Here is a 14227-nt window from a genome sequence, read left to right as displayed (position 1 = left end):
CTGATGAATCAAATATTTTACTCCAATTTGCTGTCAACCACAGGACAAATAATTTTACTCACTGACAACCCATTCTGAATTATTCACATATCTTTATTAGTTTTGTTGAATTTTAACAAAGGAGTGGTTTTAATCAAGCCAGAACAGTACTAATAACATAAATGCAAACAATAATGTTGAAACATGTATAAAATCCATAGCATTTTGTTCTCTAAATAGTGCAATACTGTAACTACATTTATCACCTACATCAAAAAGAACATCATTTTTTGGACAGGGTTGCTATGATTGCACCATTATGGTATAGGCCAATAGGCTATCTACACAGTTTAGAAAAACACAGAAAGGAAAGCTCCAATGGCACATATTTTCTCTGTCAGTTCACCATAATATAATAACAGTAATAAAGATGATAATACTATGTAATATTTTAGAGATAAGTTAATATTCTTGAGCAACATCTTTGTATGCTGGCATAAACAACACATATAAAAGCCATGATATTCACATCTGAGTCTACTGTACATCATAACTCGTGTGTACTACATAGTGCAGTTAGCCTGAATGCTTCCTTTAAAAAGACGACTCTCCACTTTTTTTGATTTTTTTTCCTAAACCTCCTTCTCCCCCGCTTCATCTAGATGAACTATACAGAGGAAAGTGAGTTTTTTAAAGACATACAGACTCCCTCAGTTTGACTTTTGTGTCTCACTGTCCTTGTGTCCAGCTTTGATGAACGTACCACTTACTCCCCAACCTGCAAAAAATCCAATCCCTTTGCACGTTGTATATCTTCACTTGCTGTATTGCCACTAGTCCCTCTATCGTCAATCTCATAAGCTGAAGCTTTTCATATGTATACACACATGCACACACCCCCTTTCTCTCTCACACACTCACTCACTCAAACACACATTTACAATCTATAACTATTATAAGTGTTTCTATTATATCATACATTCTATAATTTTTTTTTTTTTTAAACTTTGGAAATACCGACAGTTTTCTTCGATTTCTTGGCTGTAAATGCACAAAGTGAATGACACAATTGTCATAATAATTAAATTCAAATCGTGTGCTTTCATTCACATTCTTCTTGCAGCTAGATGGGAGGAAAGTTGAGTTTTCAGCTCTCTCACGACCTCCAGTGGTTGTTTTTAGTCACTGCAGACGGCCTGCGGTGAAGGCGAACCAGGTTCTCCCGTCATCTTAAAACGTATTCTATATTCATTTGGGGTTGATTATCTGCTAAACATATCTATTTTATTCAATTTGTAGAAAATATAAACTCTGTTGCTCTTAATGATGTGTGTAAATGACCCATGCATGTTGGACCCTGTTCATGAAATGACTTGAATCAGTCTGTGTGACCTTTAACATTGATATCTGCTGGGTTTCAAATTAAATAAGTCCAGCCATGTGTGATAATTCTTTGTTACTGTTTTTGCTGATATCATAATTAAAGCACTGAAAATGATAATCACACTCTTGATGTTTTTTTTCCTCCATCTATTTCCCAGCGTTTGTTCATCTCTTCTACATGCTGGAAAGGACGGAGTAAGGCGCTCTCTGGCCACAAATGAAGATAACATCACACACTCTGACCACTAATTCTACTTTTACATTACCAGTGACAAAGACTTACAATGAATAAATACCGCATCATATTCTCGTTGATCATTTCTGACAATATCCCTGATTGTCTTGGTCCTTTCTAGTTTGGGCAATAAAATGACCCCTGTATTAGTGCTGTATTCTAAACATTGTCATTTAACAGTTGTTGTGTTTTTTTTTTGCCATCTGTCAGTGTGGCACACTTTTCATGAACACTGATTATGAAATGTGGAAGTGTGCAACTAGTGAGAGAAAGGCTGCTTAGGAGGTTAACAATCATTGGTAGATTGAATGTATTTCAACTTTCTGTTCAGTTGATCTGCTTGATACTGATCATGTTGGATGTAACAGTCGGCCTCTGTTGATGCTCAGTGTCTATAGTTGCTTTGAAAAGTATGCCAAACTGCTCTGATTTATTCTATTGTAGACTGCAGTGTTTTTCACCTGTAAGCTGTAGTGGTTTTGTATGAGAGGCCTTGTCACTGTGAGTGGATTAAGCTGGATAACATGTGTCTATATCTCAGTGGACTCTATCCTCTCCAGGCGTGAGGGTCCCGCCCAGGGAGGAGCAAGCTGGTGGAGAGAAGGAGGGCCCTTCTGGTCCTCACAAGGCGGGGAAATGGTGAGGGCGATGGGGCCGGTGATGGAGGGTAGGGGCTGAGTAGACGAAGGTGACAGGGCCGGAGGTGGAGGTGGAGGCGAAGAGTTGGAGGACGTGGGGGAGGTGGTGGTGGTAGTGGTTACAGTGGTTGTGGTGGAGGTTGTGGTTGATTTGGCTCCCAGCTGGCTCATACGTTTTTCTAAGGCTTGGTTCTTCTGCAGTGTCTCAACGTAGCTGAGCTGCAACTGTGCCTGGTATTTTAAAACGCGCTCCTTCTCATCCTGCCAGGTGTGTCGCTCCTGGTCAAAGTTGAGGGCCTGACGTTCCCTTTGCTGCCGCTCCAGGCGCAGTGCAGCCTGCAGCTGTTCTAGCTGCCTGCGTAGCTCCCCTGACTCGTCCCAGTGACCCTCCTGGTTCCGCTGAGGTTGGTGACCATCCTGTCGCAGTTGGGCCTCCTGGCAGAGTTGTGCCTCGTGACGTAGCTGGGCCTCCTGTCGCATTTGGGCCTCATGGCAGAGCTGGGCCTCCTGACGGAGATGGGCCTCCTGCCGCAGCTGTGCTTCATGGCGGAGATGAGCCTCCTGACGGTGCTGGGCCTCCTGGCGCAGTTGGGCTTCTGGTCTGATCTGGGCATCCTGTCGCATCCTCATGTCGTGCTGCATGTGCGCGTCTTGTCGCTGTTGTGCGTCCCTCCATTGAGCCTCTTCACGTTGCCTCTGAGCCTCCTGCCTTTGAGCTTTGGCTTCATCACTCTGGAGACTCAGCAGGGTGTCGGAAGTTGGGGTGAGGGAGTTGGTTGAGGTCTCGGGGGGTATTCGGGGGCAGTGGACAGCTCCCCACGGCGGCAACAGCCCCGCAGCAGCTAAGTTAGGGCTCACGACTACTTCTGCCCCTCTGCTCACTTCATTCAGAGCCCGCTTTAAACTGAGCACCTCTGCCTCAAATACACCCAGCTTCTCTCTGAGAACGGACACCTGTAGAAAGGAAAACATTTCATAGGAAAATGTTTATTTGTTATTTATGTATTGTTCAAATCTTGATGCCAAATCATGTTATTATTCAAAACAAATGTAAAAAATGTACAAATAAATACAAATAGCAACATTAAATAAAGATACTCATGTTTGAACATTCATTTTACAAAGGAGCAACAAAGGAGGGATAGTACAGCAGTGTCTGATGTGTAACACACTGTAACACATGTTTTCAGATGAAGGGGTGCCACTTGTTTATGGTCTATTAATTCCACCTATAATATAGTAACTTGGTTTAACCAGAAATGGAGCGAGAGAGAGAGAGAGAGAAAGAGAGATTATCTGGGCGGTGTACAGTTCAGAGACAGGAGACTGGTATGAATGGGATGAACTGATTATTAATTGGTTTTGTGTTTGATGGTGAGGGAATTGTTGTACCAGGATGAAAGTTTGAAGGTAGGAATGGATTTAAAGAGTGAGCGGTAAAACCAGAGTTAAAATGTTTCCTCAGCAGCTGGAGGCGCTCTTGTGCCGTATCGTACACAGTCAGCATGCTGTGGAAAGGACAGACAGGTGTCTATTCCTGTTCAAAGAAACCATTCGCTGCCAAATCGGAAAACTATAATCAACAGTTTGACATATTGGGAAGGTTTGCAATTTTATTTTAAGACTGTTTAAACGTTAGCACCTGCATGTAATTATTTGGTCTGTGTTTTTCTGTCATTTGTATCCTCTTCTCGGAGGTTACTGAGGTGTAGACATACCTCTGACAGAGTCCTCCTCAGCTCTCCCTCACACTTCTCAAGCTCCAGACTCTTGGTGCTGTAGGAGTCCTTCAGCCCCAGCATGGTCTCCTCGCGCTCCCTCAGCTGGGCATTGAGCTCCTTCAGCTGACCTCTCAGGGCCACCATCTCTCCGGCTCGCTGGGTCACTTCAGCCTGACTCTCCCTCAGCTGCTGCTTGAGCAGGGAGATCTCTCCAGCCTTCTGACACACCTGCAACACAAAATGCAAATGAGCGAGTGAGTGAGTGGTAGTTTTTACAATATTTGTGTGCTGCTGTTGCTTGTACTTGCTGAAGACAAAGACAGCTTCACACACACACACACACACACACACACACACACACCCTTGCGGTCAGTGTTGAGTCTATCATGATGTAAACTTGATAACATTTTACTTAACCAGTCAAGAGCAACAACTCATACACTCATATCTCACCTCCCACTTGGTCTCCTCCAGACGAGGCAAGATGTCAGCTTGCTCCTTCCTGTAGTCCAGACACTTTCTCTCCAGCTCTTCCCTCTGAGCCAACAGAGCCGCCATCTCCTCCTGCAGCCTCCTCTTGTCCTGGGACAGACGGGATATCTGGGCCTGCAGGGCAGTCTGGGAGCGCTGAGCCCGCCGGGTAACCTAGAGATATAAACAGTGTCTCTTTATATGTGAAACAAACATGTTTATCTTTCAATACCATCCTATAATGCTTGTTTTTTGAGAATCTAGAACTCGTACTGTAAAATGTTTTTTACCCTGCTCATATTATATATATATATTTGATCTGATTGACCTGTGTCTCCATTCAAACATTAAGCATTTAACATTTTGGAGAGATTCCATCTATCATGTCACAACAACAAAAAAAGATCAAGGTCCTCCAAAGAGTTTCTATATGAAGGAGTATAAGGGCCACATTAATCAAACATTTCGAGATTAAATTCAATAATTTACAAGAATAAAGTTGTAAATGTATGGGAGTAGTCATAAATTTACGAGATTAGAGTAAAACTTTTACAAGAATAAACACGGAAATTGATAAGAATAAAGTCAAAAGAGAATGAGTTAAGAAATTTCCGAGAATAAAGTAAAAAAAATACTAGAATATAGTCATACATTGACACGATTAAAGTAATAAATGTATGAGAATAAAGATTTTTTAGTCCACAGTTTATCAGAAGAGCATAGTTTATCGCTCGGGGAGATGACTGCTCTTCTGATACAACCTTTTTAAATTTGAACCATAGCCAAATTTAAATCGATTTACAAATTAATTATTGTAAATTAACAATTTTAATCTCATAAATGTACAGCTATATTATCATAAATTTACAACTTTAATCTCAAAATTTTAGATTTTTTTTTCTTAAATGTGGCCCTAATTCTCTGTCATATTTGAAGTGTTTCATAAAATCAAAATGTTCCTCTCTGCAGTGTTTCTGTGTTTCTCATTGGCATTCTGACATGCTGCTGCTAAAGGCTTTGAATGTAAAAAAAACACTCTGATATTGTTACAGGGTAGTTTATTTGGATATTTATGCTTTTATCTTTTCTCCTATTTATTTCGGCCCTGCTGGGACTAGAGGACTCATACAGGGTGTGTCATTCCCAAGCTTTTTAAAAAAATATATTCTGTGATGGACTCAGAGTATATTTTTGTTGGAATGCATAACATACCACAAATTAATACAAATAAATATAGAAGTAACACAAGGCTTTTAAAGAGGATTGTTGTTGTGCTGATATTTCATGAAGACAAAGTAACTGTAGTAGCTGCAGGATAGTGAACTTCTAATTGACTTTTAAAATTGGCTGTAGGAAAGGCATTTTTGTTATTGTTCCATCATTTATCTACGTACCCCCCCAAATACTTGCACTAGATTTTTGACCCTTTGCCTTGATCAGCAAATTTGTCAGAGATTCCACAAAGTTTGGACAGGAGGTGTAGATGCATTGAAATATGCAGGGAGGTCACCTGCTGCAGGCGTGAGGCATAGTTCTGTCTCAGCTCATCCATCTGTCGCTCCCACACACGCTGCTTCTCCTCAAACACCTGAATGATTGCCGCCTCACTTTGGTCCAGGTTTCTGCGCATGTGCTGCACCTATAGCAAGGAAGAATAACTGGGTTAGGACGGATGAGCCATTAAATTTAACTTTACTATGTCCTGTCTATGAAGGTTTGGTCAGTTCTTGAAGATGCTTTTACTTTAGATTAATGTACTTTGCACTAGATATCAAGTTCCATTCATCTCCACTGCCCTGGGTTGGCTGCTAAACTTTGTAAATGTTCATCTTACTATCTGGTAAAACAAAACATAACAGCATTACTAATTGCAGTTTGTTTTATTCTGAACTGTCCCTTTAAATCCACTTCTCATTATAAAGAGCCAACAAAGTGCAAAACAATTGGAATGTGCCTGCTGACCTCTTGCTCTTTCTCCCACAAGCGGTCTTCAAGATCCTGGATGATGTCATCAGAGGAGGGGGAGGGCCGTAGAGGTGCTGGGGCGTCACTCAGGTGGCTCAGTCTCTGATAGGACGAGGAGCTCTTTCCCGAGGACGACCGGCCGCTGTCTGAGGCGCTGAGCCCGTTCTGGAGGTGAGAACCACATCATGCTTACTTCCATTTGTGACAGAGAAGTGCATTAACCAGCAGACTCAGTGACTAGATAATAGTCTCACCTGGTAGCCGGGCTTTTCCAGCTTGTCCAGCCCTGCAGCTGCCCCTGCCATGCCTAATCTGTTGATGTGACTGGTGGAAGCACTGAGAGGCCCCAGGACTGCTGGGGGCCCGCAACCAGACCCCGAGCCAGTATACGTGGGCAGGCTGGTCAGGGAGTTCCTCCCTGAGTCAGACATCCCTCCCTGAACCACTTCATTTCCATTTCCCCCACCCTCACTCCTGCCCCCCCTTACTGGACTGTCCTGGTCCAGGAGCAGGGCCTCTGGGACCTCTCCTGCTTCTCCTCCTGCTCCATCCCTGCCTCTCCTGCCTCCTCTGCTCTCACTGAACCCCTCACTCCTTGCCTCAGTCTTGCCCTCACTCCCAGCCCCTCCTGCCTGGCTCACAAGGTTTTGCATGGAGTGGAAGCTCTTGGGGACCACCGGCTTGAAGGCAGAGGGACGAACAAGGCCTGAGTTGTTCTGCATGGCCTGGGATGATCGAGGAAGCATAGAACAGAGAGAGGAAGGAAGAGAGAGGAAACCAGTAGGGAAGAACATACATTATTATAGGATACATAACTGCAGTCACAGATAAAGTTTTGACTATAAAACTAAGCAATGTCAGGCATTCAAACACAATGTGGAGCATGTATGAGACCTGTTGTGATCGATCTGAAATTTCCTGACATGGATGTGATATATTTTCTGACGCAGTTTGATCCTGGCTTAATTTTTTTACTTACTACACCACTCACGTGTCCATGAAGTGTTACAGGTGGCTACAAAAACCCAACATACCCATACCTGCTCTGAGGCAATCCCTGACTAACAAAACTCAGATTCAACTAATAGTAGGACGAGGCCTAAGTATTCCTCAGTAGCCAAACAAAGTAGGTATGGACTTTTTCATGAAAACTAAACAATGATTGAGGATAGGAGGGGGAAAAAAACTTAAGTAAGATACTAAAATTATTTGGCCATTTCTGACAGTTGGAAGTTTTATTTACAAAGTGATAATCTTTAGTTAGAAATTCCATCTTTTTGTTTGGAAGCATTTCCCTTGTCCATTTAATTTCTTGAACTCTGCTGCTCCTGCTACCCTCTAACAATAGTTCTCATAGCACTGAATAGAACGTGATGATATTGCAGTCAGTATGGAGAAGAGTCAGTTTACAGCCAGAAATAACTCTACGGTGAGTACTGAATGAAGGCAGACTCGGGGGGGGGGGGGGGGAGTGATGATATCATTTAAAAGTTCCGGTTTCCAACCCTTGTCTTCTAAATCGTTGGTGTGCAGAATCTTTTTTTGCTCGTGAACATTTATTTATATCAGATATCTGAGAGCTCACCAGTGACTTCCCTTTCTCACATTTTTTAAAATAATTACTTCTTAAAGGCCTTGAGTGTTAAAATGAAACCAATATTACATTAATATCACATTTTCTACCCAGATAATCATGTTAGTTCCCCATAGATTCATATTTAAAACCCATTTTGACCCCAAAGTAGGGACCCAGTGTACTCAGTCTTATAGTACCTGTTCCAGTTTTCCTGACACGGGCATGATCTTGGGCGGGTTGTGGTTTGGAGGGTTGTGACCACCTGGATTGTTCTCGTCAGCTCTGGCGGCTGCCATCTCTCTGTGCTGGTGCTGGTTCATGACAACAATGCTCTTCTCGTTTCCTCCTCGTCCCACAATGTTCCCACAAACGTCTAAACCTGCAGCCTGCATTTCCCTCTCTCTCTCCCGCTCCATCCTCTCATTCTCCAGCCTCTCTCTTTCCCTCTCCCTCTCCCGTTCCCTCTCTCGCTCCCTCTCCCGCTCTATCTTCTCCCTCTCAATCCTCTCTCTCTCCCTCTCTCTGGCTCTCTCCCTCTCCCGCTCCCTCTCTCGCTCCAGCCTCTCTCTCTCCACTCGTTCCCGCTCCCTCTCCCGGTTCCTCTCCCTCTCTCGCTCCCTCTCCAGCCTCTCTCTGTCCCAGTCTCGGTCCCTGTCCCTGTCTCTCCCCCTCTCACGCTGCCTCTCCCTTTCCCTCTCCCACTCCCTCTCCCGCCTGCCCGCTCCGTTGCCACACTCCAACTGGTTGTTGTTGGACGGGGCGGTCATGGTACATTCAGTGTTGGTGGAGGAGGCTGTTTCGGTGGGCCGGTCAGTCCCGGTACAGGTCCCAGTCCCGATACTAACACTCCCTCGTTCATCGCTAGAAGCCGTCCCGTCTGATATAGTCGCCGGGGGGCGGGGCAGCCGCTCTGCGCTGCAGCTGCGATCAGCAGGGCAACGGCGAGAGAGAGGAGGGGCCCGGGGCAGCGTGGTCCTCGTACCCACTGACTTCATGGCAAACTCCTGCTCTCCTGCCACCCCACTGCCAACACTGCCCATAGTGGGGGTCAAAGGTCAGGGATTAGAGGTTAGGAGTCAGGATTGGGGAGGGTCACAGAAACATTTGGATGTAGTGTGGGTCATCACAACCTAATGCAGGTAGTGGGGGCATACACACTAGAGGAACACAGAAAAACGAGAGGAGTTATACAATTTTGTAACTGCATAATGACTAGTTATACAATAATAGATAAAGCAGAATAGATTCCAGCCCACATACAGGGGCAGCGGGGTCCTCCCACCATGATATAAAATGATAAGGGTCAAACTAATAAGTCTGGACATTTATGTGTAGTGAGGCTGAAAATAAAAAAAATGCGCGCACAAGTGTGTTAGTGAGGTCAATCACACACATTGGCATCACTGGACTTAAGCAGTGTTTGTTTAATTTGCCTTTTTGTGGACCACAAACATGAAACAAGTCTAACAAAGTACTTAACAACAGCCCTGCAATAAATGTACACTATTTGATGCTCATAGTGTTCTATATTTGTTCGTCCCGTTTGCTATGGATGTTATCTAAACTGATGTTTTATCAGATATTTGCAAAAAGTACCATTTACCCCACTGCAGGGTTTGTCAGATCAATAATAATACACCAAAATAAAAACCATGATTTATATCTCTCATAGAACCCTTTAATTAACACTAGTGTAGAACTACGGTCACCAAAAAGTAACAAATAATATAAATTCTCTATTTGTGGTCAGATGCACACTTCACTGAGGACAACACTGTCAACACTTACAACATGTGAAAATCAATAATCAGGTTTTTCAAATGTACTTATACGTCAAGGAAACGTCACAAAGCATCAAAGGATGCCTAACAGAACTTTTGATTTAAGTCAATGGCAGCTTCTTAAACTGTAGTGGTTGTTGGGTTTATAAAGCAACTACACATTACATTAAAGAGCAATACCACTAGAACATATCTAAACATTTCACTCTATACAAAAGGACAATTCATTGAAGGGTTTTTGTGTTATGACACTTTAGAATGAAGGAGATTTCTGTTTCTGTGTCCACACATGTTGAGCCTACACTTAGTTGCCATTCAGTTTATAAGTTATGGCTATAAAATGAATACAATCCATTACAACATTTTATTCTGCCTTCATGGTAGTTCTGTCTCACACTGAGAGGTGTTGATTTTACTCTATGGTCATTTTGAGGCTGTAGTTCGAGGTATTGTTGAATTATATTATTGTGTTATACTTATGAAGCAGCCTAATATTGTACAAGGTTTCATTATTTTCAACATTTTATCCACATTGAGTTCCTGTCTTACAAAGGGCCCCTGTATGAAAATCTACTATTGTACCTTTCCGGGTGGAAATCCCAGGATAACTCACGATATGATGATATGATGCAATACGATATGATACAATGTGATACACAATACCATATATCATTTGATACGATATGATATATGATAAGAACCAATATGATATGATACCATATGATATGATATATGATACAACACTATGCTATACTATACAATACTATAAAGTACTTCAAACATATAGGATATGCCATGCGTAGTCAAAGACAGCGATCATTTTTCTATTGATATATATTGCGAGACAATAATATTGATGCATCCTGATATCCGGTTGACTCAAGAATACAAAACCCAACAAAAAGCTGAAGTGTAGGATTAATGAATGTATTCACTGCAATGAGGAGTAAGCTTTTCTTCTCATTATGCTTCATCATTCAACTTCTTTGTACAGCAGTCTGACTATCCCGTTTCTTCTTTTTTTCAACCACCCTGTCAACTTGGCCAGTTAACTTAAGTTCACATTAACCCTATTCATGTCATAAGCCCCACATGGAGAAAATGTGAAGAGTTAAATAGCCAGAGAAATCTGTTTCAGGAGCTGATTTTATGAAGAAAAAGAAAAACAATTATTGATTTTTGGCACCACCGTTTCCATAATTGTATTGCATGAGTCGTTAGATAATATACTGTCATTTTGTCCCACCATTAATACTTTTACTATCAACTATACATAAAGTTGATATATATTCCAAAAGTGCTTATTCTGAGCAATTTCTGCTCAAACAAATGTTTGCAAACCAACCTTGAGTTTAGGTGAACTATTTCTTGGGCTCTGGGCAAAATGGGCTGTAAGGATTGTGAGCTGTGGGGGCTTATTATGGGGCCCCTAGCAGGCTGTATCTTTTATGGAAATATTTTGGGGTGGACAAAAAAAAAACCCAAGAGAAACAGCTCAGGATAAAACCTAACTGCACTGGAAACTCCAATCTCAAACGAGACAGTAAAGTGGAATCAACACCTCTCTGAAACAGCTTCAACAAATGATTTATTGCAGGGCTGCTGTACCAGACTGAATTATTTTGAACTTTGTGTACCTAATAAAGTGTGTGCATATTCAGAGGCTGCTGTGTAGCTGAGCTGCATAAAATTAAACGGAATGGTTTCGTATTGTCTCAAGTGTCCCATTTATATCAGCAAAAGTGAACCAATTACTATGAAACACCTTTCAATGAGGTTTCAGGGATGCATATATAACCCTGTTGTCATCTTAAACTCTATCCCTGTTAGCTATGCGCCGCCTTCACTATAGTAACACCAAAAAAAATGTCCTAAAATACAGCAATAAACACCTCTCACTGTTATGCAATACGATTCAGTATCTCCACAAACTGCTGCCTACAAGATGAGCATAACCTGCATGTAGGTAGGATCTATTACAGGACTGGTGTATAAGACTGTTGAACTAGTTTTAGAGATTTGTGTACCATAAATAAATAAATGCATGTAGGGGGGGGGAATAAGATGTGTAGTTGAAAAATGGATAATAGCTAAATAGGTAGAGCCGATATTTGTAATGGTTGCCATGACTATAAGCCACATATGAAAGCATGCCTACAAATGAACATTGAGATCATCAAAATACAGTGGCATGTAACAGGAGCTGATAGAGATAGATAGATAGAGACGCGGTCATGCCTCTGCACCCTCCCTCCTCAACCCATTTACTCGAGGTTTACTTCCACTTGGGTGAATAGTAGTAGTAGTAAAATACACTGCCTATCTATGTGCTGCTCTGCCTCAATCCCCTCCCCTCACGACTCCCCCCGCTCTCTCTCTCTCTCTCTCTCTCTCTCTCTCTCCCTTTTTCCTCTGCATCCCTGGGCGGCAAGGGCGGCTTTAGCAGCATCCGCATCAAGCCCCCGAATCGACTGCGCTCCCAAACAATTACCTCCTCGCTAGGCCTGACACAAGAAACGAGCCCACGAGCCTCGCCGAATTAAAAAAAAGAACACATCTACATTAACATGCACAGCGTCATTGACATTGACGACAGTTGCTTTGATTTACCGATTGTAGCATCCTGGCGGTCCATCATCAAAGGCTACTCACTATTTTGCAGCTCGGCGGTGCGTAAGATGGCAGCCTCAGTAAACAATAATGTCACCAGACAGCGGCGTCAGTCCCGGTCGGCCCCGGATCTCAGTTATTCCGCGCTGTTACCGAGGCTCGGTGATATCGGGGATGCTGCCTTCGACCGCTGTCAGCGTCGGATGCTGATGATGGAGTCGGTCGGTTGATACGCGCATCAGCTGAGAGACACACACACCCACCTCTGGCCCCGCCCCTTCGGCTGCATGATACTAACGCCCCCTTTTGGCTTTCTTCCAGTGCTCTCTCCCCCCTGGGAAGAGCCTATAGAGCCATATACACTTCCCCGGATGGATGCATGGAGGCGGAAGAAACTGTAGTCATGCTGGATGCATCATCAAATAAAACGCTTGCTTTTTTTCTTTTCTATAACATATTAATGAACAAGTAGCGTATTTTGTTTCATCAGAAAAAAAAAGTTTGGTTTCAGTGGTCAACTCATTTGAGATCATGTTTGGCCACTTGTACATAACACCGACATGTCGAATAAACATGAAACTGGAACTATTCTACCTTAATACAAATTCATTAAATGGTTGACTTGTAATAAAGAGAACGGTGCTTCTTTAATTCACACCTCATGTCTGAAACTCCATCTCTTGCAATGAAACTTTGGATTTCTCCCACGAGAAGTAAGCAATGCTTAAAGGTTGCATATTATACTCGTAAACAACAAGTGGAAACACGTCTCAGAGGTCCCTGAAACATGTATTTAATGTTTCATGTTAATAATCCACCGTGATCCAGTTATTTTATCATGACTATAAACCCCTCTATTTCAGCCCTGCTCAGAACAGGCTGTTTCTGTGTCTGTAGCTTTAAATGTAAATGCGCTGTGTCTGACCACGCCCCCTATTCTGGAAGGGATATGGCTTGGGCTTTTCTTGCACCAAGTCCTATTATTTACATCGAGAAGGCAGAGTCAGAGGGCAGAACAAACACAGCTGTGATAGTGTCGCCCAACTGGGGGAGGGGTTATAGCCCTTTGTGATGTCATGAAGGGAAATTACCAAACCGCCTGTTTGAGCACACATTTTCTGAAAAGTGGAGCAGGCAACAGGCAGAGAAGATGGACTTTTTTCATAATTGTGGAGTTTGTAGAAACTCTAGGGAAATATTAGTGTTAGAAAACCATCGTTAACGGTATTTTGAATAATATGTGTCCTTTAAAGCTTCTCGTGTTCTGTTGGTTTTGGTGCCCCCTGTGACAAAATACTACATTGTATCTCCTAGCTAATTTTGTCTTGTACAGGCGTGGGCCATAGTTATTTTTTCTTTAAATCTGTGACCCTGAGTTTTTAACAGTCAGTTACTTCTCAAGAAGATTTTCAGTAGAAAGTGTAAAAAAAAAAAAAAAAAATCACAGCTTGCTATTAATCCCTTCTTCTGACATCGTTCCTGCCGTAACATTTACAGGCATTAAAACACTGTTTAGAAAAGATAAATCTTTATGCTGATGGTCTCATTTAAGAGGCATCAAGATTCATTTCAGTCTGTTTCTAAAACTAAAAACTACTCACGGAAGATTAAACTTCATGGCTTCTGTCAGAAAATTCTTAACACAAAGTTATGGTGTTAATGTTTTCCATGTTTTTTTTTTGCTCAGTACTGAGGATCCCCTTTTTCACTTGGGTTGTATTTCACACAGCATGAAACCTCCATTGAACAAGACAATGAGGAAATGCAAAAACCTGCTGTTCCTGGAGTGTCCTCTTGAGGCTGGCTGCAAAAGCCCTGGAAGTCAGATTAACACCCATTAAAAAAAATCCTGCTTTTACAATATTAAA

The 14227-nt window shown here is 42.4% G+C and overlaps 1 protein-coding gene across 4 annotated transcripts; it reads right to left on the bottom strand.

Annotated features, from left to right (window-relative positions):
* Positions 1–72: 72 nt before the first annotated feature.
* On the bottom strand, positions 73–12606 carry lzts3b (leucine zipper, putative tumor suppressor family member 3b). 4 transcript variants are annotated; one of them, XM_061038720.1, is made up of 8 exons: positions 12360–12606; positions 8166–9125; positions 6647–7117; positions 6390–6557; positions 5938–6066; positions 4410–4601; positions 3954–4184; positions 73–3189 (listed from the first exon to the last, which is right to left on the bottom strand). In XM_061038720.1, exons 2-8 carry the CDS (start codon positions 9006–9008, stop codon positions 2128–2130), a joined length of 3096 nt encoding a protein of 1031 aa, XP_060894703.1. In that variant the 5' UTR covers positions 9009–9125; positions 12360–12606; the 3' UTR covers positions 73–2127. The 4 variants fall into 4 exon arrangements, with proteins under 4 accessions (XP_060894703.1, XP_060894704.1, XP_060894706.1 ...); XM_061038721.1 differs by having other exon boundaries at positions 12402–12606; XM_061038723.1 differs by having other exon boundaries at positions 8166–9000; positions 12402–12606.
* Between the last annotated feature and the right edge of the window lie 1621 nt (positions 12607–14227).

This window comes from Labrus mixtus, chromosome 5 (assembly GCF_963584025.1).
Source record: "Labrus mixtus chromosome 5, fLabMix1.1, whole genome shotgun sequence".
Taxonomy (NCBI): domain Eukaryota; kingdom Metazoa; phylum Chordata; class Actinopteri; order Labriformes; family Labridae; genus Labrus; species Labrus mixtus.
The sequence above is the reverse complement of the archived record's forward strand: the minus strand, read 5'-3'. Positions and strand labels throughout refer to the sequence as shown.

Excerpts from the sequence above, each read along its gene's own strand:
- lzts3b (XM_061038720.1), bottom strand. The coding sequence starts at position 9,008 with ATGGGCAGTGTTGGCAGTGGGGTGGCAGGAGAGCAGGAGTTTGCCATG. Across the intron at positions 6,558-6,646 it reads TGGAAAAGCCCGGCTACCAG|AACGGGCTCAGCGCCTCAGA; the intron begins GTGAGACTATTA and ends TCTCACCTCCAG. Across the intron at positions 4,602-5,937 it reads ATGCCTCACGCCTGCAGCAG|GTTACCCGGCGGGCTCAGCG; the intron begins GTGACCTCCCTG and ends TTATATCTCTAG.